The sequence below is a fragment of the Haliotis rubra genome, unplaced genomic scaffold (genome assembly GCF_003918875.1).
Source record: "Haliotis rubra isolate DU_JTF1 unplaced genomic scaffold, ASM391887v1 Scf508, whole genome shotgun sequence".
Classification (NCBI taxonomy): domain Eukaryota; kingdom Metazoa; phylum Mollusca; class Gastropoda; order Lepetellida; family Haliotidae; genus Haliotis; species Haliotis rubra.
Genome location: NW_025767200.1, coordinates 733,303 through 757,564, shown reverse-complemented (window position 1 = coordinate 757,564; position 24,262 = coordinate 733,303). Strand labels below are relative to the sequence as shown.

General features: G+C 41.9%; 1 protein-coding gene across 3 annotated transcripts in view; it reads left to right on the top strand.

Annotated features, from left to right (window-relative positions):
• Positions 1-24,262, top strand: part of LOC124292115 (multiple epidermal growth factor-like domains protein 10) — a 71,828-nt gene that overhangs the window by 37,238 nt on the left and 10,328 nt on the right. For all 3 annotated transcript variants that reach the window (XM_046729164.1, XM_046729162.1, XM_046729163.1), the window contains exons 2-16: positions 2,282-2,385; positions 6,633-6,728; positions 7,836-7,936; positions 8,792-8,884; positions 10,020-10,121; positions 10,525-10,669; positions 11,268-11,388; positions 12,899-13,035; positions 13,744-13,886; positions 15,053-15,305; positions 16,738-16,850; positions 17,796-17,959; positions 18,967-19,075; positions 20,228-20,371; positions 22,248-22,379. In XM_046729164.1, the coding sequence (XP_046585120.1) occupies positions 2,294-2,385; positions 6,633-6,728; positions 7,836-7,936; positions 8,792-8,884; positions 10,020-10,121; positions 10,525-10,669; positions 11,268-11,388; positions 12,899-13,035; positions 13,744-13,886; positions 15,053-15,305; positions 16,738-16,850; positions 17,796-17,959; positions 18,967-19,075; positions 20,228-20,371; positions 22,248-22,379 (1,945 nt within the window). In that variant the 5' untranslated portion in view covers positions 2,282-2,293. The remainder of the gene's footprint in view (positions 1-2,281; positions 2,386-6,632; positions 6,729-7,835; positions 7,937-8,791; positions 8,885-10,019; positions 10,122-10,524; positions 10,670-11,267; positions 11,389-12,898; positions 13,036-13,743; positions 13,887-15,052; positions 15,306-16,737; positions 16,851-17,795; positions 17,960-18,966; positions 19,076-20,227; positions 20,372-22,247; positions 22,380-24,262) is intronic.

Genomic DNA, 24,262 nt, shown 5'->3' with positions numbered 1-24,262 from the left:
CGTCTGGCCCAGACTCGAATATTTACAGACCGCCACCATATAGCTGGAATATTGCTGAGTGCGGCGTAAAACTAAACTCACTCACTCACTCATATATCTGGTGATATTAATCAGTATTTTTAAACGTTGTTTTTTTATTACGCTACCTCTCATATAACTATTTAAAATAATGTCTTTGTGCGGATGTCAGTTAATCGTCCCATCAGTAATGCAATTAAATAGATTACACCCCATGATTGATCATCCACGACTTACTACCATTGTACATCTTACATGTCGCCATAGTGAGAGCTATCAATCATGCAACACAGACAATAACTCAAACTTAAAGAGCAAAACCGAAAAAGGAGAATAAAAAAGGAAAAAAATGATATCGTCTGGAGGCAAGTTGAGTGAGAGATTGAGTGAATACCGTTTATGCCGTAGTTGGATGGCACTGACTATAATTTCGCTCTTTACACCACCCGCATGAAAGTGTTTGGAATCTATTCGGGTGAGAAGAAAAAGGTAAATGATAATCTCATTTGTGTCGTGTGTAACGCCATCGGCGCTCCTGTCTTGAAACAATACGAGGCGTAATGGCGTACATAGAATGGGCGTTTTTATTCTCGCAGTACAACTGTGTGAGGCAGTGTGAACAGATTTACACACAGTTTACAGTCCGACGGAGGCGGCGAAGTCAGGCTGACACTTGGGCAGCAGGTGGCGGCGAAGTGACAGGCTGGACGTACCTGCGTGTGTGTCCGCGCTCTTGCTGTCAGCTAGCTGCTTTTAAAGGCAGATGGACGTAGACGTGTTCAGTGTCCGCGCTCTTCCCGCTGTCTGCCGGAGCTCCCCATCCTGCTTTTAAAGGCAGATGGACGTACCTGACGTGCTTTCTAATGGTCTGTTCGCGCTCTTCCCGCTGTCTGCCGGAGGTCCCTATCCTGCCTGCTTTTAAAGGCAGATGAACGTACCTGACGTGCCTTCTGCTGGTCTGTCCGAGCTCTGCCCACTGTCTGCCGGAGTTCCCTATCCTGCCTGCTTTTAAAGGCAGATGAACGTCTTACAATATGTTCAGGTCGGTATGTTCTCACGGACATAATCTGTTTACCTGGTCATATTTTTACGAGCTCGATATGTCTCGGACAGGTGTACACGATAAATAGTGTCATATTTGCAGTGACCACCCAATGGCGGGTCGTTAATCACAGATGCTAATCTGATGATGGTTCGATTCCCGGCCGCGTCATACCAAGAGGGAGACAAATGACGACCCTTGTTAAAAGAGTAACGGGTCGTTTCACCCCAAACACGTTCACCCAAAGTCTTTTCTCGTTGTGTTGGATCGGGCGAAGTCCTTCAGTGCCGTTAGCAAGTAGTTGCCTTGGACAGGAATGACCTTGTAGAGAGTTCCTTGTCTGGGTACTGTGTCCAGAGGTTAAGAAGCTTCTCGTGGATCTTCTTGAATTTATGTTTACTGTCTCTTGATAGAAGAGCATTCTGAACCAGGTGAAGAACATAGATGATATATACACTTAAGTCTTTAGTGCATCACAACTGGACTCAACTTGATTTACTCTCCGGCCGCGTTCTGCGGCAATAGAGGTTTACATCATAATGTTACAAGACATTCAAGATCACACTGACTGACTGACTGAGTTTGGTTTTACGCCGCTTTTAGCAATATTCCAGCAACATCACGGCGGGGGACACCAGAAATGGGCTTCACACATTGTACCCATGTGGGGATTCGAACCCGGGTCTTCGTCGTGACGAGCCAACGCTTTAACCACTAGGCTACCCCACCGCCCCTTCAAGATCAGAAGAACGTGGTCGCCTCACCAGTATACTGTCTGGTTATTGCAACAATGTTAAACGCTACTTGCGCTCTCGACAAGTACAAGAAGCCACATTTACACAAATACATGTCGTTATACAGCTCAGTAATTATAGTCACGACGTTAATCAACTCGCCTAAGTTTGGCATTCCCAATGAAATCGTCCGGATTGACAAATTATCAGGACAATGGACTTACCTTTTATAAACAGTAAACCACGGTTATACTACTTGCAGCAGCACTACTTTCAGTTCGATATATCAATATCTCGTTGTACGCATCATGACTAACATATACAACAAAAGCGTTCGTTATATCCATCAGTTTGTTACCGGCGTAGGACGTTACATCCTAATAAACGATGTATTTAGATTTAGTGAATAGAGCACAGGTGATGAGCTGCATCAAGTTCAACACAGTTTTGATGTCATATCTTAATTTTGTGTACTTTGTGTTTTCAGAAATCTGATGAGATGCAGTTGCTTGCGATTTGTCTTCTGTGTGTAACCGGGGCTTCAGCTGTCATCAGGCTTGGGGAAACCAATGTGTGCGAGAGGCCTGAAACGTAAGTCCGACATTGTACACGCTTCACTGGTCTTCTCCAACTCTTTATTCACATACAACAAACACTTACATAACATGGCATGCTGTACGGTGCACCAACTGAGAATAATACCGACATTGTACACGCTTCATTGGTCATAGCACGCCTGTGGGCACGGCGACCTTGTCATCTAAAGGCCAGTTTACACAATGTTAACTGATGTGTAAACACACTTCAGAAAGTTTGATTGTTAATATAAACATGGGGGAAGATCGAGGTATTGTTAAGACCCCGGGTGTTTTCTGTTTCATCGAGACTCGAGGGATATGGATTTATCTCTCCATGAACCGAACGAGAAATATTAAACAACATTTATCAACAATGCTTGCATTCGGCACCATTCGCCCCGTTCCGTATATCCCGGCATCACACGAGGTGGCTACGAATGTAATGATTGTCTTCCAAACCGCAGTCGTGACCCACTCGTGTTATTCTAGACCAAGCCAAATACCGATCTTGGAGGTTACAGAAAGGGGCGAATAGTGACGAATCGGAATAGTGGATTTGCTGCATTCGTCACCATTCTCCCCGTACCGAAAACCACAAGATGACACCATTCGGCCTGTCCCGGAACAATACGAGTTTGTCACGAACGTTCCCAAAGGTTGCGGAATGAGACGATGGAATCTAAGGAAACAGACATAATAATATATCGCATTAAATCTTGAAAAGGGGATTCTGGAAGCCATTGCGGTTTATCAGCTCCTCTGAATACGTAAACTTTCCCAGGTTGCAAGTTCGATTCCATTGATAAGTAACATATACTTACTAGTTCATTTAGGGGCGGGGATAGTCTAGTGGTATAGGCGTTCGTCGTCACGCCCAGGTTCGATTCTCCACAAAGGTACAAAGTGTGCAGCCCATTTCGGGTGTTCCCTATAGTGAAATTGCTTGAATATTGCTAAACGGCGTAAATTCGCTCACTCACACAAATGCAAAATAAGTTAACAACGAGGGACATGCTGTGGAATATAGCTGAGACATCAAACTCTACTGAATATACCTGAAACAGAGGGATTGTCTGTAGAAAGTCTATAAAGAAATAGAAATACATGCCCCGAATACAAAATAGGATGACTCACTTGAAGTATATCCGGCAGTACAGATATAAACACACGAGCGCACAATGAATTTACGAAAGTTCATGAGTGTAAATTACAGAACACATGATACATATGACAGTGACAATGACAGTGACAAGTTATTCAGCCACATGGCCTAAAGTACATTTAATATACAGAAATACGGTGCACTACGGTGTACAATGTAGAAGAACGGGATTGAGTACTGTAGAGTCGATATATTCAGACTGGCAAGTTTCGTTTCAGGTAGATACTTAAAGCTAGTATGTGATCCTCGTCAATTGATGTCAACAACAGTTACTGATAATATATATTTAGCACGTGATGGGTTAACTGACTGACTCAGTTTTGGTTTTACGCCGCTTTTAGCAATATTCCAGCAACATCACGGCGGGGGACACCAGAAATGGGCTTTTTGCAATACACAGTGTACCGGGGACACCAGGGATTCGAACCATGTCGGGTCTTCGGCGTGACGAGCCAACGCTTTAACCACTAGGTTACCCCACCGCCCTGATGGGTTAACATGATAGTAGGGTGGACTAATCTTCTTGCGGCTTTCAGAATAATAGGGACAGATAAGAAGAAAATGATACTCATCCTCAATTTGATGTATTTGGCACTTACTGCATACTGACATTATTCTCTCGGCAGTTTTATCAAACCGATACTGTGGAATATTTATCTTATGTAAAAGACAACGAAACTTACATAGAATTCTTCTCAAATCGTGTTCGTCAGCAAGTGAGGATAAGCATTTCTCAGGAGTTAACAATGATTTCAACTCAGGGTATGCACCCAGGAAGTGTGAATTACCAATCTTAAAGTGCCAATCTTGAAACTGAATATCTTTGCAACGTTGTTGAAACTGCTGTATAAATATGTCAATATGACCACAATCCTGGGCGATCCAAACATATGAAAATCCGGTGTACCAAAGTAATAATCTAACCCTTGACACCCAACATGATACATATTTTCCATTAATAAGCTCACGAAAAAAATAGTGTGTGCGTGTGTTTACACATGGAAACGATATCGTCTATTAACAGGCGTGGCGTGGCCGGGATGCCAGAAAGAGGTTTGTCCTGTAGAAATATCGTTGTGTGAAATCCTTGGCTTAAACACAGTAATATATATGTACTCAAAACACTCACGAACCCAAACCTATGATGGGCTTCTCACAAACCGTAAGCAATCAGTTTTATGTGTGTTTTCATGGTTGAGTGTGAAGATTTTGTTGAAACATTTATCAAGTCTTTGCTCGTGTTGGACGGTCGCACATGATCCGTTTCAAACCCTCATCTGAGCCCCTGTTAAATCCTCGTAGTTTTGATCAGGTGGCTCTAGCCGAACGTTTGTGTTACTACGCCCACCGCCCCTGTATTATATCGGTTTAGGGGGCGGTGGGGTAGCCTAATGGTTAAAGCGTTGGCTCGTCACGCCGAAGACCCGGGTTCGAATCCCCACATGGGCACAATGTGTGAAGCCGATTTCTGGTGTCCCCCGCCGTGATGTTGCTGGAATATTGCTAAAAGCGGCGTAATAAACCAAACTCAGTCAGTCAGTCAGTCAGTCGGTTTAGACTACATATACTGCTCACACTTTGATAAGGATCACAAAAATTAACAACTTTACTTGAACGTAGATTTATAATTTGTAATAGTATCCATTTAAAACAGTATAAATAATGTCCAAGATATTTTTATGGATTAAACTTCTTTTTTATTTCCCTCACGACGTTTCGGGACCATTCCAGGTCCCTTCATCAGGTGAACTGACAGTTGACACTATGACGTTGTCACTATGACATCATAACTGCGTATCACAATACACAATTAAGAGTACAGTATAAGTGAAACTGAAAACTTGAAGTGTTAATTACATAATGATGATAAATCCATGCTAGATAATAGAGCTGAAACTTGAATTGTCAATACACAGCGATTAAATCATGGAACGAGTCATTGTCAAATAGTCAACACCTGTCAATAGCAGGTATAGGATCCACAAGATGCAGTGACATACTGAAACCTAGGATCCATGCTAACAATTAGCTTAGATATTTAAACCAATTTGACTCCACAACAAATTTTCTGTTGAATCCATGATTTGATCCTTAGCAAAGTGTGAATAGTATTTTATTAAATATATATATATGTAGCAGGAAAACATCGTGTATTCATATATTCTGCGACATGGTTTTGTGATCCTAAAGGTGTTTCTGCCTCGCACTAAACATCACAATGTTCAGATTGCTGACATTGCCATTTGAAAACATTTTACGGCGTTTCAGCTAATTCATACCCTCACTCGTGAGTCTTGAACAAGGTTGTTGTGTATTTCAATCATTCGATTTACCTTCTTTACAAAGATCGAGAAGGTTTTCGGTAGTTAAACGTTGGCGTTGTTAAAACGCCTATTTGCCACGCAAGATCTGGATACAATTCTCCTCGTGTGTAAAATGCGAGTAAAATGCCTGTGTTATTGACATTAAATGTTGGTGAAAGCAACTTAAATAACATTACAAAATTAGACTGTCCCTCATTCACTTTACATTTTTGCTCATGAGTGGATAATTGTGTTAGCCTAGAAAAAATAAATAAATGAGTTTGAATTTACGTCAGTAGCCACTCATAGCTCGCTCACTCACTCTTTACCGCCTCCGTGATGTAGTGGTTAGAGCGTCCGCCCGGAGAGCGGAAGGTCGCGGGTTCGATCCCCGACCGCGTCATACCAAAAGACGTTAAAATATGGTACTTGTTGGTCCCTGCCTGGCGCTCGGCATTAATGGGTACAAGAAGGACTGGTCGGCTCGGAGTCAGTATAATGTGTCTGAGTGAGGTATTCATGCTTCACTGCGGCATGGTATCTCAGTGAGCTAGTACTATAAAACCAACTTCAGTCGGGGCTAGTACAAGCAGCCGCACATACACATACTCACGCATGCACGTCGTCATATGAGCGAAATATTCTCAAGGACGACGTTAAACCCAATTTCACCTCACCTCACCTCACCTCACCTCACCTCACCTCACCTCACTCTTTCTTCCGTCTTGGCACGACGTGTATGCCAATAGGGTACAGTTTGCGGCGTAAAATAACATTCCCTCACTTTATTTACAGTTACGTCACAATTGAGGTCCAGAAGAGCGATGTTCCCGTCCGTGTCTGCACCCACACCTGGTGCTTCGCCTTCCTCCCCAGATGCGAAGTCTGCCAGTAAGTGGTCCCGGTTAAAGATTGTCATCGACCGTAACACGTGGCGCATTGCTTGAAAATATCACGTGTCTTCAAAGCGTAACAGCAGAATTTCCTTTCTTCAACATTGGTTAAGTGTTTCCCACACAGCATCGTGTGTTCCAGTAGGTATTACTGCAGCGGCCTTTACTGCTCAGAACATGCATGGTCAGGCTTAATGGTGAAACATTGGTTGCATAATTGCATTTTGAAACCGGAATGTATCCTTATTTAAATTATTTGTTAATACGTTCTCGTTTCTTCCATAACATTTTCAAAAGTTTGATTAATTCCTCGATATTTCACGTTTATTTTAATAAATCGATGAAAAAATCGATGCATTGTTTTCGGTTGTCTCGTTAATTAAATCATTTATCGAAATTTTGATTTTTTTCCTTCCATCGATATTTTCCCATAATTACAAACATTTTCTTGCTATTTCATGGATTTATAAAAATAGGAATTACAAGTTTTCTTCCGTTATTTTCTGTTTATTTCAAGTAAGAAAAAATCGTTTTTTTCAAGTTACTTCGATTATTTTCTTGTCATATCAAATTCAGTTAAAAGCTATTATATTCGAACCTTTTTATGTTTCTAAAAATAACTTTGATTCAGTTTTGTTGGTGTGTTGTGTCTCGCCATCAGAAAACAATTGGAACTACGTTGGGGGAGATTGAACGTGCATACATTCCAATGTTTATTTTTGTTGGTGTGGTGTGTCTCGCCATCAATAACGATAGCACTGATTGGAACTAAGTTGGGGGAGATTGGACGTACATGCATCTTAATGTTTATAACTTATGCTAGTATAGAAGAGTTAGGATTCTGTTAGTGCTGTTTCTGCGACAGTGCCCTGGGTTCGAATCCCGACACTGGTACAGCGTGTTACCATCCTCCCTGCATCCCGAGTCAATATTGGTTGGATACTGTTAATAGTCTCCTCGCAAAGCAAATTTAATAACTTCTATGTAAAATCACATGACTGTTTGCTATTTCTATGAATGAAATTGAACTAGTCGAATATTTTAAGATTGTATTTTGAATTTTGTGCGAAAAAAGTAGGTCAAGTATAAATGTGTCTACTTTCAGCACGGAAATATCAGTGAAGTACAAACGCGTGTCTGTGCAGAAAATCAGAAACGTTCCTGTATGTTGCAAAGGCTACAAAGAGAAAGACAACTCCTGCGCTCGTGAGTTTCATGATTTGTCTCCCTTGGTTCTATTCTTCATGACGTCACGACCTTTTCATCACGTGTCTCCAAACGGCTTAATTTCAAAGCTGGCCAGAGAATCCGTCTTCGTAAAAATGTGATATTTCACATATGCTGTGTTTCGTTCTACACTATTTTCTACAGATCTACACTATTTTAATATTAAGAGGTTCTTGGATTTCTTTTGACTGACCGATCGGAAAATATGTTTGTAAAGGGTTGAAAATAGGCAAGAAACCCAAGAAGATCCGGGTTAGAACTGATCTTCAGTAACCCGTGCTTATCGTAAGAGGTGACTGATCGGGCTCGCTGACTTGTTGACGCATGTCATCGTATCCCAATTGCGTAGATTGATGCTCATGATATTGATCACTGGATTGTCTAGTCCAGACCTGAATATTTACAGACCGCTGGAAAATTACCCGAGTGTGGCGTTAAACAAAAAACAAACAAAATTGACACGAGTACGGGCTGATGTGCGCCTTAACAGTGGAAAGCAAGGTGGTAGCGTTGCAGATGAATTTCTGGTGTCCCAATATAGCTGGAATATATCTGAAAAACTAAAACTAAACTCACTCACTTTGCAGATGATAATGCGTTCGAATCCCAGATTCGTTTAAGATAATGCACCCTGTGGGTTTCACCAAAGTAGTACATATCAGAGACCTATATAAAGAGGTTTTACAGACATAGTCCAGGCGATGTAAAACACAACTCACCTACTCTTTCTTTGTAAATCAGTACGATAACTGGTTAATTCAATAATATTGATTCTAAAAAATGACCAAATGATTTTTATGAAGTCACATCTTCTGAAATTATGTTTTTTTTCAGCTGTTTGTCAACAAGGTTGTGACAACGGACGCTGTATTGCCATCAACATCTGCCACTGCGATTCCGGATGGAGAGGAACCAGCTGTTCTTCAAGTAGGTGCTTTCATCAACGACTATTCCTGACCAAGCTGCAAATACCTCTCATCTGTTTATCAAATAATAATAATAAGGCCACTTACATTACGCTGAACTCGCATAATGGATATCATTACCCGGGTTAACCCGAGGATGTGAGGCGCTAGAAGGTTAACACATATGACTTATCCCATCGGGTACCCATTTTCTGCTGGGTTAACACTCGATCTTTGCTGCAACTTCACCGTTTCTTTCTACTTTTACTGGGACCGCCTTCGTGGTGTAGTGGTTAGAGCGGAAGGTCGCGGGTTCGATCCCCGACCGCGTCATACCAAAAGACGTTAAAATATGGTACTTGTTGGTCCCTGCCTGGCGCTCGGCATTAATGGGTACAACAAGGACTGGTCGGCTCGGATATAATGTGTCTGAGTGGGGCATTCGTGCTTAATTGCGGCATGGTATCTCAGTGGGCTAGCACTATAAAACCAGCTTCAGTCTGGGCTAGTACAAGCAGCCACACATACACACGCATGCACGTCGTCATATGAGCGAAATATTCAATAAGTAGGACGTAAAACCCAATTTCACCTCACTACTTTCCCGATTCTTCCCGTTTCCGAAATTGCTGTTTTGTCCACTTCACAAAAGGAAACAGTGTAAAAAATAACCAAATGTCAACAATACGACCATTCCACATTTTTGCCTTTTGTCGTATTGTCTCACTTTCAAAGATATTTTGCCTGCCACACAAGGCGACTATGCTTGTCGTAAGAGGCGACTAACGGGATCGGGTGGTCAGGCTCGCTGACTTGGTTGACACATGTCATCGGTTCCCCATTGCGCAAATCGATGCTCATGCTGTTGATCACTGGATTGTCTGGTCCAGACTCGATTATATACAGACCGCCGCCATATAGCTGGAATATTGCTGAGTGCGGCGTAAAACTAAACTCACTCACTCAAAGATATTTTATTTTAAAAATGGGGAAATACTATAACAGTTTTCAAGGTCAAAATGTGTCGAGTCGTCGTGTTGTCACGGTTTGAGTCGATCAGCTACTCATTAAAGACATGAAAAAGTGAAGATGTCGCCCAGTGAGATCAATACAATGAAGAGACTTCATTGTTATTGTTATTATTATGACTATTCCAGATTGTGCTGTTGGAAGCTGGGGCGAGAACTGCAACTTGGTGTGTGACTGTAGCGGTCAAGGCACGTGCGACCCTAGAACAGGCATCTGCACATGCGCACCAGGTATTCCCGAGGCTTCGTTTATTATTTTTCGACTTCGGCATAAGTACAAAAAAGAGACACTCAATTCACGTCAGCCCCGGGAAAATAGACAATGCGAACTGTTCGTTCCAGTTTTAACATATGCTATTTTCGGATTACATTTTCTTAGTGAAAACACCCAACAAATTCTAGTTCTTTTTGTACTGAGGCATATCATGGATTCGAACCCTGACTCTCAGGGTGAGGTGACAACTCACCAGCATGCAGAGTCAGCGATCGAACCCACTCAGCCACCGAGGCACTGTACAAAACATGTAACATTTTTACGTTTTTAATGACAGTGAGTATTATGTTCTGATGACACGATGGGTGAAAATGGAGACATTGTTTTAGAGAGTTTGCATTTTTTGCATATTTTCATTAGGATGGGTAGGGGAGCATTGTCAGACGAAGTGCGCCCAGGGAACCTACGGGCGGAACTGCCAAATGCACTGCGCATGTCACAATGGCGCCACCTGTGATCACGTGAATGGTGCGTGTCACTGCCCGCCAGGCTTCACCGGAAACTTGTGAGTTGACACAATTTTATTCTTTGCAGAAATTCTGCACATACTGGTATTTCAAGATTTACCTGTAGTTTTACAGCGCACCTGTTGGCGAAAGCATCACGTAGTAGGTTAAACGCATTTGTACATACCACAGATAATGCATGTTCTTCATTGAATCAGTAAATACTAGACATTTTCAGATTAACTGTCGGGGAAAAATATGGACATCCTGTCACATGACTGTCTGTTGACATATTGCATCTTCATGACCAACTCGTGCTACAAGCCATCTTCTTACAGTTTCGATAGCTAACACAAAGTTACTACATCTAAATTTGGCTAACAGTTAGCTGCCAGTTAATAAGTAAATAATAAAATGAAAAATAGGGGAAAAAGTGAAAAATCATCACTAAAAACAAGAACACGGGAATGGTGCTGAAAAACATAATCAGGGCGAAACGTGAAATCAAATACGACGGGCATAGGATTCAGTCACACATAAGGGACGTAACTCTACACACCGAATTGTCGCGCGGATGAAGATTGGGCACTCTTGTCCGCTATTTGCTGGTAAACACACGTGCTATTTGGGTAGTCATATTGGACATACCTGTTTCAGGTGCCACCTGTCATGTCCGCCTGGTACCCATGGCGACGACTGCCAACAAGAGTGCGACTGTCAGAACGGAGCCAGTTGCAGCAACATCGACGGCAGTTGTCAATGTACGGCTGGGTGGACGGTAAGCGACGATAGTGAACGTTTATACAGATACGCTGATAGGGGTGACTATTGAGGGGGAACAACTATTGCCACAAACTATTGTACCAGTTTTTTTTCTCCTTGAATTTTCTCATAAGAAGTCATTTCCCAAATGAATGTATAGTTTATATGAAATAAAAACAAGTTGAAGTAGTTTCGGTCTCTTTTAATAACTGACAAGAAACTTCAAGTAAACAGTTAAAACATAAACTCAATGAAGCTGCAAGTCTGCACCCAAACATCCTGTGTTTTGCGCGGCGCATTTATCAACGGAAGTCAGTTACTAAACTATCGATAGTCGCACATACTATCGATGCATCGATAGTTTTTCGTTTCTACCATCGATTAATTGCTAGCGAAGACTGAACAACTGCAACCCATTGATAGTTCGATGCATCATTGCAGCACTACTAACTGATATACAAGCCACGTATATAAACTGTGCTGACAGTATTCGAATACTGACATGGTAAATGTATACTGTACAGGTTTGATTAGACACTCATGTGATGTACATAATAGACTGTTAAATTTATGGATGGAAGGGAACTTGCAAAAGTATTCCGGAAGAAAAGTTGTTCTCAAATCATTGTACAAGTGGCATATAAGAGTGAAATGATACTCATCCTCTAAAGAGGTGATGCAAATGGGACAGAAACGTAAACCAGGTTCGATTGATTGCCACCTACCTTCATTATAACGTAGTGGCAAGACATTGCATCTAAATTTGGTGTAAGTAGAGCACACCTTAATTTCTAATATGATATACAGGCATCTTTCTGGTTCAAATATGAATATATAATCTCTATACATCATATATCTGGAGGTATTATTCAAAGTGGAATGGCAACTTTGAGAAAATTCATTGTACGAAAGAAAATTCATCACCAACAAATTGGTTAATCCTGATATACCCAAAGCCATGAGAAAACCAAATATTTTTAGTTCATTAGTTCTGTAAAATCTGTCCCAGCGAATTTTGTCATGGTCTGTTTATCATAAAAAAGATACCCCTTATCTTAAATTAAACAATCGTTGAAGTAAATAAAAGCGGCAGAACTCTTTTTCCGTAATTGAAAGAAAATCTTTGCTGAAAGCAGCGTCAGTTGAGCAAATCGGACATCAAAATCATTTTGTTTATTCATAGATCACTTTCACAGATTTGGTTTCACGTGTCTCTTCTATCACTGAACTGACGCCCCAAAGAAAGTATACACACGCTTGATGGCGTTTAACAAAAAGCATATATAAAATGGTTGTTGGTTGGTAATGTATCCCGTACGGGTATCACGGCTATGTTTTGACATAAATCTTGCAACTTTTCGCGGACTGTTTTCAACCTGTAAACTGTTTTATACCGTTTGCAATTATTTTTGTCAAAGCCAATTTTCAACCGCATACTTTCTAATACCAGGAAGGTTATTCTTAGTAGAGAAGCACGGTTTGACATTGTGTTGGGAGATGGACTATGTATGTAATTGTCTGCCTAGGGGACCAAGTGCAACATTCCTTGTGGTCATCTGAAGTACGGACCGGACTGCGCCGGACACTGTGACTGCTACAACAACGCCACGTGCGACAGCGTGAGCGGTGCGTGTAAATGCGGGGACGGCTATGTGGGACAAAGGTGGGTTGGTTATAGCAAATATATAGAGATTATATACATATATATATATATTTCATAAAAATATATATTTATTTAAATTGATATGAACATCTCATTAACAAAATGGTCTTTGGGGTAGCCTTGTGGTTAAAGCGTTCGCCCGTCACGCAGAAGACCCGGGTTCGATTCTCCACATGGGTACAATGTGTGAAGCCCATTTCTGGTGTCCCCCGCTGTGATATTGCTGGAATATTGCTAAAAGCGGCGTAAAAGTAGACTCGCACACTAAGTAACAAAACGTATATGAAGTTTAGACATATACTTCACTTGGGGCTTTTAGTTGACCCAGAGATACAAAAGTGGCGTTGAATTGCTAGGTCAGTGACTCAATCACTAACTCTTCCACAAATGTGTCACATTTTCAAATCGACTGGGACCACCGCCATATAGCTGGAATATTGCTGAGTGCGGCGTAAAACTAAACTTTCTCACTCACTCAAATCGACTGGATGGATGGATATCGAAATGGAATCTGTATACTTTACCTGACAGGTGTATCCATATAATATATGTACTGCTTAGTATCTCAGTGCTCTAGCACTATAAAACCTGTATTAGTACAATCTTATACAACCGCACACACACGCGCGCACGCACACACGCGTGCATAATCTTGAACGTGACGATAACGTCATTATTCCTCACCTGTGATATTCTGTACATTCCCAGGTGTGACAGCCAGTGTGTGCCGGGACTTTACGGCGCCAACTGTTCCTCTGTCTGCAACTGTCTCCACGGCGCTGGGTGCTCCCCCTTCACGGGGGCCTGCATCTGCCCCCCAGGCTATACCGGGGAAAGGTGTGAGAGGAGAGGTAAGTCACGTGTCCAGGGGCTGTGGGGTAGCCTAGTGGTTGAAGCGTCCGCTCGTCCGCCCGGTGTTTATTCCCAACAAGGGTACAATGTGTGAAGCCCATTTCTGGTGTCCCCCGCCGTGATATGGCCATGGAATGTTGCTAAATGTGACGTAAAACCACACCACCTCGTCTGATTTTTGTCATGTGTTGAATGAACATTTCGTGTGAGGTGAATTCAAAAGAGTACCTTGATAATATTCGTGTTTGTAAATACAGATTTAATTTTTTTTTTATTTGCCAGAAAACATTATTATTCGGTTGATCTTAACTTTTCAAATACCTCCTACCGATAAATCCAGAGACGTTTGATGAGACCGCCTCCGTGGTGTAGTGGTTAGAGCGTCCGCCCAGAGCGGAAGGTTGCGGGTTCGATCCCCGACCGCGTCATACCAAAAGACGATAAAATATGGTACTTGTTGGTCCCTGTCTGGCGCTCGGCATTAATGGGTACAACAAGGACTGGTCGGCTTGGAGTCAGTATAATGTGTCTGAGTGGGGTATTCATGCTTCACTGTGGCATGGTATCTCAGTGGGCTAGCACTATAAAACCAGTTTAAGTCTGGGCTAATACAAGCAGCCCCACATACACATACACACGCATGCACGTCGTCATATGAGCGAAATATTCTCAAGCACGACGTTAAACCCAATTTCACCTCACGTTTGATGATGTTGATTTTACGTAGACCAGAACTTATTCTCTCAGTGTTTGCAAAACAAGGATGGTTCCCATTACATGTCATGAGTTAGTCCAAGGCATACCCCTCCCTCCTTCACCCTCGCCCAGCCACGCCCGGTTTCACCCACCCTCTCCCGATCACACCAACCAACGCCCATCTTCAACATCCCACCCCAATTCTCTTCTAAGCTTATAGCATCCCTTTTTAAAAAAGAAACAACTAGGTAAAACCTGTCGATGTATCGACAAGCACTAACCCGAGATTCTTGAGAGGCATTTACAAGTTGGTGAATATATAAGACGAGTATATGGATGACAACTTCTTGTTTATTGTATAACACAACCCCTTGCCCCTTCTTCGGATGATTGAAGGTGTCGTGTTTATACTCGTCTTAAGCACTAACCCCATAACAAGTCTTTTTTTAAAAAGTTGTTGCTTTTTCAGCATGCAGTTCCAATCGCTTCGGCCAGTCTTGTCAAGGTGTCTGCACGTGCGAACCTGCGAATACTCGCGAATGTCATGCGAGTACTGGAACATGCGACTGTAAGCCGGGGTGGACTGGTAGTAACTGCACCAACCCATGTCCCCTCTTGTACTACGGCGAGCGATGCTCCCAACGATGCGCATGCGCAAACAACGCTGGCTGTGACAGAGTTACCGGTGTTTGTCAATGTCCGTCGGGATTTAAAGGTTCAAGGTAAGTATCTGATGGTATTGTTTGAAAACCAATATACATATATATATATATGGTTACATCGAAGATGAATTTCTCCACCAACCTGGAGGAACCAACTGCAAACCTTGTACAGATGAATTGCACGAGGATCATGCATCCAATTTCTGAAAAGCATGCGGAAATATCGTGCACATGAACAGCTGTGTTTTGGTGTAAAGATTTGTTAAGAATTCGACATTTTTCACTGTGTTTCATCATTGATTGAACTCATGACAATAGTCTTTTAACGTTACGAATTTGTTTTACAATACAGTTGACTGAAGTAAGTGTGCATTTACACTAGTGAGTCTTTGATGGGTAGTATATGACGTAGTATCCCTATTACATAGATAGATGCTCATGCTGTTGATCACTGGATTGTCTGGTCCAGAATCGATTGTTTACAGACCGCGAAATGGCTGGAATATTGCTGAGTGCGGCGTTAAACAACAAGCAAACAAATATCATTTGAAAACTTGACATTATTTGGGTTTTGAGTATGGTTTAATCTCCGTTTTAACAATACCTCAACAATATCATTGCGGGGACACCAGAAATAGGTTTCAGATATTGTGACCATGTGGGGAATCGAACTAAGTCCACGGCCTGACCAGCGAACGCTTTAACCATTGGGCTACCTCACCGCGTCAGTGGAAGTCCGTGTATTGTGTGCGTTGGGTGTCAAGTTGCGACAATAAAACTCATTGGGCAAGGACTATGACACACATACACACACATATACACACATGTAACTACTCACACCTTGATATAGTCTTTATTCATTTAAAATAACTGATTGGGTAAATACTATAAATGGGACATTAGTCCTAAATAGTCCACACGCATAGACACACCGACACCTTCTGATACCTTGATACTTAATCTTAATACTGAAATACTTAATCTTAATCTGCACAGGCCAAATAGTCTTCACACACACACACACACACGCGCGCGCGCGCATGCACTTACACACGCACACGCACACCTTAATATGAGTGAGTTAGTTTAGTTTTACGCCGCACTCAGCAATATTCCAGCTACATGGTTTGTTAATAATCGAGTCTGGACCAGACAATCCAGTGATCAACAGCATGAGCATCGATCTGCGCAACTGGGAACCGATGACATGTGTCAACCAAGTCAGCAAGCCTGGCCACCCCGATCCCGTTAGTCGCCTCTTACGACAAGCATGGGTTACCGGTTACCTTAATATGGACTTTATACATTTAAAATAACTGATTGGACAAGCACTATAAATACATTAGTCCTGAAACGCCATCTTAAACTGCATAAGCCAGTCCGCTGAAGATTGTCCAAGTATACGAAAGCTTATCAATGCTCACACTATCAACCACATTCCAGAAAAAAACTATCATCATGTGCCAGGTATATAACTTGTGTTTTGTTTCAGGTGTGACATCCCCTGTGAGGAAGGGAAGTGGGGCTACAACTGTCTACTGCAGTGCTCATGTATCAACGCTAAGACCTGCCTCGCTCATAGCGGGCAGTGTATATGTACCAGAGGTGAGATAACATCATATTACCCTACAGATAAGTTAGAAGATTGTTGGTTAATAGACAATGCACCGTGCTCTGAAGTTGCAGAGCAGTATAAATCCATCTTACCCATTTTCGACCTTGACAGTTCTGGTGTCCCCCACCGTGATATTGCTGTAATATTGCTAAAAGCGGCGTAAAACCAAACTCACTCACTCACTCACTCGACCTTGACAGTTTGCGACCTTTGACATAGAAATACAGCGCATTTGGAGAATTCGACTCTGATTATCAAGACACGTTTTTTAGCAAAATGTGTTCAGAGTGTGCTGTGCATTTTATCTATGAAGTGGAAATAGATTGAACATAAAGATATATCCTAAACAGTGGTATTGTTTGCAACACGTAGGTTACGTGGTATGTAAGTCTACAAGAGTTATGTCCCTTCGAATATCGTTCGCTGATGTCATTCGTAACTACTCGCCTCTTTCCGTGACCTACAAGAAGATCCCCCGGCTTGCCGAAATGACACGAGTAGTTACGAATGCGCCGATGTCTGTCTGCCTAAAAAATAATGACGAAACGCTTTGCGTCCCATTTCGCTGCAGAACTATAAGAGAAACGGATAAAACGGACCGAAGTGATTATTAATTTGGCACCTAAAAAGATCGAGGGTAATAAACTCGTAACACAGTTATTTGCCAAGTAGTATGAGATGGTACGGTCCGGACCACCCCAAGAAAGATTCAAATGCGCTTCAGGGGTTTTCACGTAAAACCAAATGGCGCTTTATATGGTACTTGTTATTTCCCTGCCTGGTAATAAACTGTTAATATGAAAATATATTACCAGTCTTCATCAATGCTCACAATATCAACCACTAATTTGTATGATTTCGCCTTCTTTATATTTATGCTGACGTATTTCGTATTCGTGTTTAGAACCAAATTTACCCATCGTCACTGTTTGCAGGTTGGACAGGAATCATATGCCAAGATCGTTGCCCGATTAACAAGTTCGGCGAAAACTGCAGCCAAACATGCACGTGCCAGAACGGCGCTGAGTGCAACCCAAGCAACGGCACGTGCATTTGTTCACGTGGTTACCATGGTAACAAGTGTGAGCTTGAATGCCAGGTTTGTTCGTTGTTTACACTCAGCAACATACCAGCTAGAGAATGTAAATATTCCAGTGAGTGACATCATGAGCATCGATCTACGCAATTGGGATATGAGTTCACGAGCCAGTCAACCAGATCCCGTTGGTTGTCCCTCACAACAAGCCAGGGCTGCTTTAGACAAATAGGGCGTATACAGATCCAATGCAAAGTCAAATTAAACAGTATTTAGTGACGAAGATACACGAGGCACAGTGTGAGCAAGTTCAGTCCTAGTTTGTAAGAGTGCTTTTCTGCAGAGTCCAGTCTCTTAGCTCCACCAGGATCCTATGACTATGTGTTAGAATCCAAGTCTAACCGTGCTACCCGTGAAGAACCGGGTTAGAATTGATCTTCAGCAACCCATGCTTGTCGTGAAAAGCGACTCACGGGATCGGGTGGTCAGGCTCGCTGACTTGGTTGACACATGTCATCGGTTCCCAATTGCGCAGATCGATGCTCATGCTGTTGATCACTGGATTGTCTGGTCCAGACTCGATTATTTAAAACCGCCGCCATATAGCTTGAATATTGCTGAGTGCGGCGTAAAACTAAACTGACTGAGTCACTCACTCACTCTAACCGTGCTCGAAGGATTCAGCCAAGTTCTAAACACCGAAGACCTTTGCCTCCCCATCCTCCCAATGGACCGTTCTTTATGCTAAATCATATTTGGTCTGTGGGGTAGCCTAGTTGTTTAAGCGTTTGTTCGTCACGCCGAAGACCCGGGTTCGAATCCCCACATGTGCATAATGTGTGACACCCATTTCCTTCCGCCGTGATATTGCTAGAATATTGCTAAAAGCGGCGTAAAACCATACTCACTCACTCACTCACTAAATTCTATAACTGCAATTTATGACATGTGGAAAATATATGGTAAATTTTAAGACTCAGTTCGGGAGTAAGCAGCATCTGGAATGAGCAATCTATAACTACCTTTAATTACCGATTATCGTATGGTTATGATTATTATTATGTTTACAGAGCGGTACATATGGATTCGGATGTCGCCAGTCGTGTAGCTGCAATCTCGTTAACACAGCGTCGTGTGACCCCATCACTGGCTCATGTGACTGTAAGGACGGATGGAGAGGTAAGGCGTGACCTTCACACCAGGCTTCAAACAAACATTTGTTTTTGTGTTTGTTTGTTTAACTCAGTACTATTCAAGGTATACGGCTGTGTTCTGTAAAATCCAGTGATAAACAGTATGAATATGGATCTACGCAAATTGGAAAATGACCTTCAGTGTTAAGACCTTCACAACAACGTTTGTTTGTTGATTAACGCCGTACTCAGCAATATTCCAGCTATATGGCGGCGGTCTGTAAATAATCGAGTCTGGACCAGACAATCCAGTGATCAACAGCATGAGCATCGTTCTGCGCAATTGGGAGCCGATGACATGTGTCAACCAAGTCAGCGAGCCTGACCACCCGATCCCGTTAGTCGCCTCTTACGACAAGCATAGTCGCCTTTTGTTGCAAGCATGGGTTGCTGAAGACCTATTCTTCCCAGGATCTTCACGGGTCACCATCATCAGATTAGGATCTGTGATTAACGACTCGCCATTGTGTGGTCACTGCAAATATGACACTTTTTATCGTGTACACCTGTCCGAGACATATCGAGCTCGTAAAAATATGACCAGGTAAACAGATTATGTCCGTGAGAACATACCGACCTGAACATATTGTAAGAGTGTGCACAGACAATCCAGTGATGAACAGCATGAACATCTATCTACGCAATTGGGATACGATGACATGTGTCAACCAAGTCAGCAAGCCTGACCACCCGATCCCAGTAGTCACCTCTAACAACAAGCATGGGTTGCTGAAGATCAATTCTAACCCGGATCTTCACGGGTACTTTACACTGATGTAACCAATACATTGTTCTCTTCAGCATCAAACATCGCTTATTACGAACACGTTTATTTCGCACTGACGGATATAACGATCTGTAGGGAATTTCTATAGCGTATCCTTAGAACAGAGGAATTGGCTACAGAAATTCTACTTCCACGAAATTAAATTCCCGTAAGTACAAAGGTATGACGTCACGAAAGGTCCATAATGCCTTGTCACCTGTGTCAGGCGAAGCACAAAGAAAAAATAGCATTTATAGTATTGATATTGCCCCCAGCATGCCTGAGCCGATTCATTGTTTGCGTACGATTATCTTTTCATCTTCAACACATCAGTTTCTTCATAACTGTGTATATGTCTTTGTGAATGACCAGGGGTCAAGTGCGATACCCAGTGCCCCGAGAACAAATGGGGCCCAGGCTGTACCCAGGCATGTCAATGTATCAACGGAGGCACGTGCAAAGCCAATGGCGACTGTGATTGCCCAGCGGGTTACACGGGAACAACGTGCTCAGAAAGTAAGTTCATATTATTTTGCTCTGTCGACACATAACACTGGCACATTGATTCAAAATAATCAGGACGTACAAACGCTCTCAAGTTGTTACAAAATCCTGCAATCTGAGATTAAATTAGCTGTAACCCTTTCTGGCAACAACTGAAAGATTGCAACTTTAATGTAGGGCATCATTTGCATTTATGTGTTTCACGTAGACACCAATTCTGAACATGATTTTGATTCTCATTCATTGTAATTCTTATGACAATTTTTTTGTGTCTTTGGACTTGTGGTAGCGACTGATTAAAAGATAAACATTTTATGTGACGAGGCGGTACGATTTAGGTTCGAATCGGCGGAGTTGGAATGAACAAAACAATTTTTTATTTTTTTATTTTTATTTTTGTATTCATTTTTTTGGGTGGGTTGGGTGGTGGTGGTGGGTAGGGTCGGCAATAGAATTAGAAGTGTCGGTCGGGTGATGAGAAACACAAACAATAAACATGCTACCCTTACTGAGAATGTGTCAGGTCGTATAGTCCGCGATTAGTTGCTCTCGAATTGTGAAATAATCTAAGATCGGATACCTCATTATGTTAGCTGTTAACGTTTCTTCCAACCACTGAAAGATTGCAACCCCTTTTAAAAAACTGAAACATATTGTATTTTCGCTCTCGACTTGTTGCAAATTCCTGAAATTTGATACTTTGATTACACCAGCTGTTACCATTTCTTGCAACTACTGAAAGATTGCAACTCGTATTATTCGCTGTTTTTTTTGTTGTCTCCAATGTAAACAAGCAGTGGATACTACTCACCTAAAAACGTGTTCTTCATCTGTATCGCTTGTAGTTAGCTGCTGCTTGATACCATGTTATAGAAATGACCGATTTTAACACCTTTCGCACAGTGGGATTTTGGTAGACTTTTTTCTGTTGATAACCATACCAAGTAGAAGTGAAAACCACAGAGAAGAAACCTTTTGTTAGAATTTTTCAAGGGTAGTGTTGTGTAATGCATATATTCCCCTGTCTATTATCGCACTCGACTTGTTGCAACCCTGAAACTTTTACTGTATTTGCTATGACTCTTCTTGCAACATACGAATACCCAACTTGCCAATATCACATTTCTTTGAAACAGTACATCATTTAAGATAAGGAATATGATAGATATGCATAATTCCATAGTGTAACTTTCTAGCAGAAAATTCGCTTTTTAGGAATTTGGCCTCAACACCAATTGTTTTATGTTTTTCACTATGACCTACTATGCTTTGTTCAGTTTAACCAGATATACTGAACAAATATTTCCCCATGTGTGATGTTTCTTTTTTTGTTCAGTATATATCTTATATATGGTTGGCGAGCTGGTTAAGGCGCCAGGCTACTGATCCAGCAAGGTTGAGGTGTCGGGATCGAGCCCACCTGTGAGGGGGTGTAAAAACCTTGGTGTCAACATTGTGTGCAGACTCTTTCAGTGTTGTCACAGCCCGTAGTGTACAGTACACAACCCTGTACACTTAAAAGAACCCACGAATCCGTTGGTATATGACAAGATGGTGGCCACATGAATACGTGCAAACGCCTAGTTGCGGGTACAGCAACGTGCAGTGAACTTGGTGGACGAAGTACTGTGACTATGTGCCAGTCCACCCAGCTGTGAGTGGGTACCTCGTTCGGATGAGAAAGCCACAATAACTTGGTGCGCCTAGTGGCTGCAAGAGTTGTATACTCCACAGGGAGTTGAGATTGATAATAAGATGTGCCGCTGAGATTGACATCCAATGATCGAGGGAAAATATACCAGCGCCTTGAGCAGGCACTAGTTGCCTGGATATGTGCGCTATATAAATATGCTATAATAATAATAATGTTACGTGTTGTTCCGGTCAGTCTGTCCAAGTGGAACCTATGGACCTAACTGTGTGTCTCAGTGCAGCTGTACGGTGACCAGGCGATCGTGTGACCCAATCACTGGACAATGTCCGTGTGAACCAGGATACAGGGGCTACCGTTGTGAAGAAGGTGAGTGATGACGATGACGACAAGTATAGTAATGATGACAATGGCGATGATGATTAAGATAACGATAGACTGATACGTGGAAGACCATGGAAGTAGTGATCATGACGTGTTTCGGCGCTGTCGTCGGTGATGATGATGATGATGATGATGATGTTGACGTCGCCGATAATGATGATGGTGATTATGATGATGATGATTACTCCTTAGGTGATCAGTCAGAAGATGCCCCAGTACCCCATGTTTGTCTCTATGGACTGGGTGCGGTGGAGTAGCCTAGTGGTTAAAGCGTTCGCTCGTCTCACCTAAGGCTCGGGTTCGATTCCCCACATGGGTACAATATGGGAAGCAAAGTCCTGGTCCCCATCCGCCTTGCTGTTGCCAGAATATTGCTAAAAACGACCAAAAAAACCACTTATTAAATTTAGATGGTATAGGGGAATTATTGTCTTTAGAAATGGGGGACCTTTTCGTCATTATGAGAAATGGTTCTAAAATGGTTCCCATGTTGAAACGGTTCCTATTTATAGGTATTTAGGATTAGTTTTCACACCCAAGCTTGCCTGGAGTAAAGCACAGACATGTCTTGCATCTCAGGCCTCTAAAGCTATGATGTCTTTAAATGGTTTCCAGAGGAAAATTGGTAACATTGTTTGCACTCATCTACTTAATATCTTTGATTCAGTGGTTCTGCCTATTCTTTGTTATGGCTCTGAAATCTGGGGAACATGTCACTCCAAAATAATAGAGGCTGTGCAAATTAAATTTTGTAAACAATACTTAAGGGTGAAAAAAACTACATTAAATGGTATGGTTCTTGTAGAGTGTGGCAGACTCCCATTACAGCATTTGTACGTGTCACAAGTGATCAAATTCTGGTGTAGACTTATACATATGCCACAAAATAGACTCCCACATCAATGTTATTTGATGTTAAGATCTTTAGATAGCTTAGGCTATAATACCTGGACCCCGTTTCACAAAGCGATCGTAGCAATAAGGCGATCGTAACTCCCATACTTTATCATAGACTTACGACAGTCGTAGCGCTACGATCGCTTTCTGAAACGGGCCCCTTGGTAATAAAAGTTAGGCACATCCTGTATCAATATGGATTTGGTTATGCTTGGCTAAGCCAAGAAATTGGAAATGTGGAATATTTTGTGTATCTATTCAAGCTAAGGCTAGGTGATAACTTAACACAGCCTGGTTCTCATCAATTAGTGAATCTCCTAAATGTATATTTTACAAGGAGTTCAAAACTTTGTTAAATGTTGAAAGATATTTGTGTTGTGATATCCCTGTGCATTTAAGACTTGCTATATCAAGGTTTAGATGCAGCAATTTTAATACGGCTGTTGAATGTGGCAGGTATAATGGAATTGAATATAACGAAAGGCTATGTCCTCTTTGTAAAGCCAGACGCCAGCATTATATAGAAAATGAATATGATGTACTATTTATTTGTAATACCTGTGATATACTTAGAAAGAAATATATAACAAAGTTCACTAACGAACCACTTACTCATTACTCTGTCGTAAATCTTTTGAAAAAGAAAAAATGATGCTGTCATATACAATGTTGGCCTATACTTATACCATGTACAGAAATTGATAAACTCCAGGACATAGAGCTGCAATGTTGTTTTGCGCATCCACTAAACACAATGTCAGTCTGATTGTATTATTATTCTTTACTGAATAAATACTGTCTGTCTGGTATATGGGAATGACATGACGTGACTTCTAAACTGAAGCCACAAGGCGGAAATAAAATATATTTATATATGACCCTCTGATTGAACCACATACACACACCAGTGGTCCGTTCCCCGGAGAGTTCGTGTTGCGCGTTGTCTGTGATGTCCAACAGAGCTGCTTCGT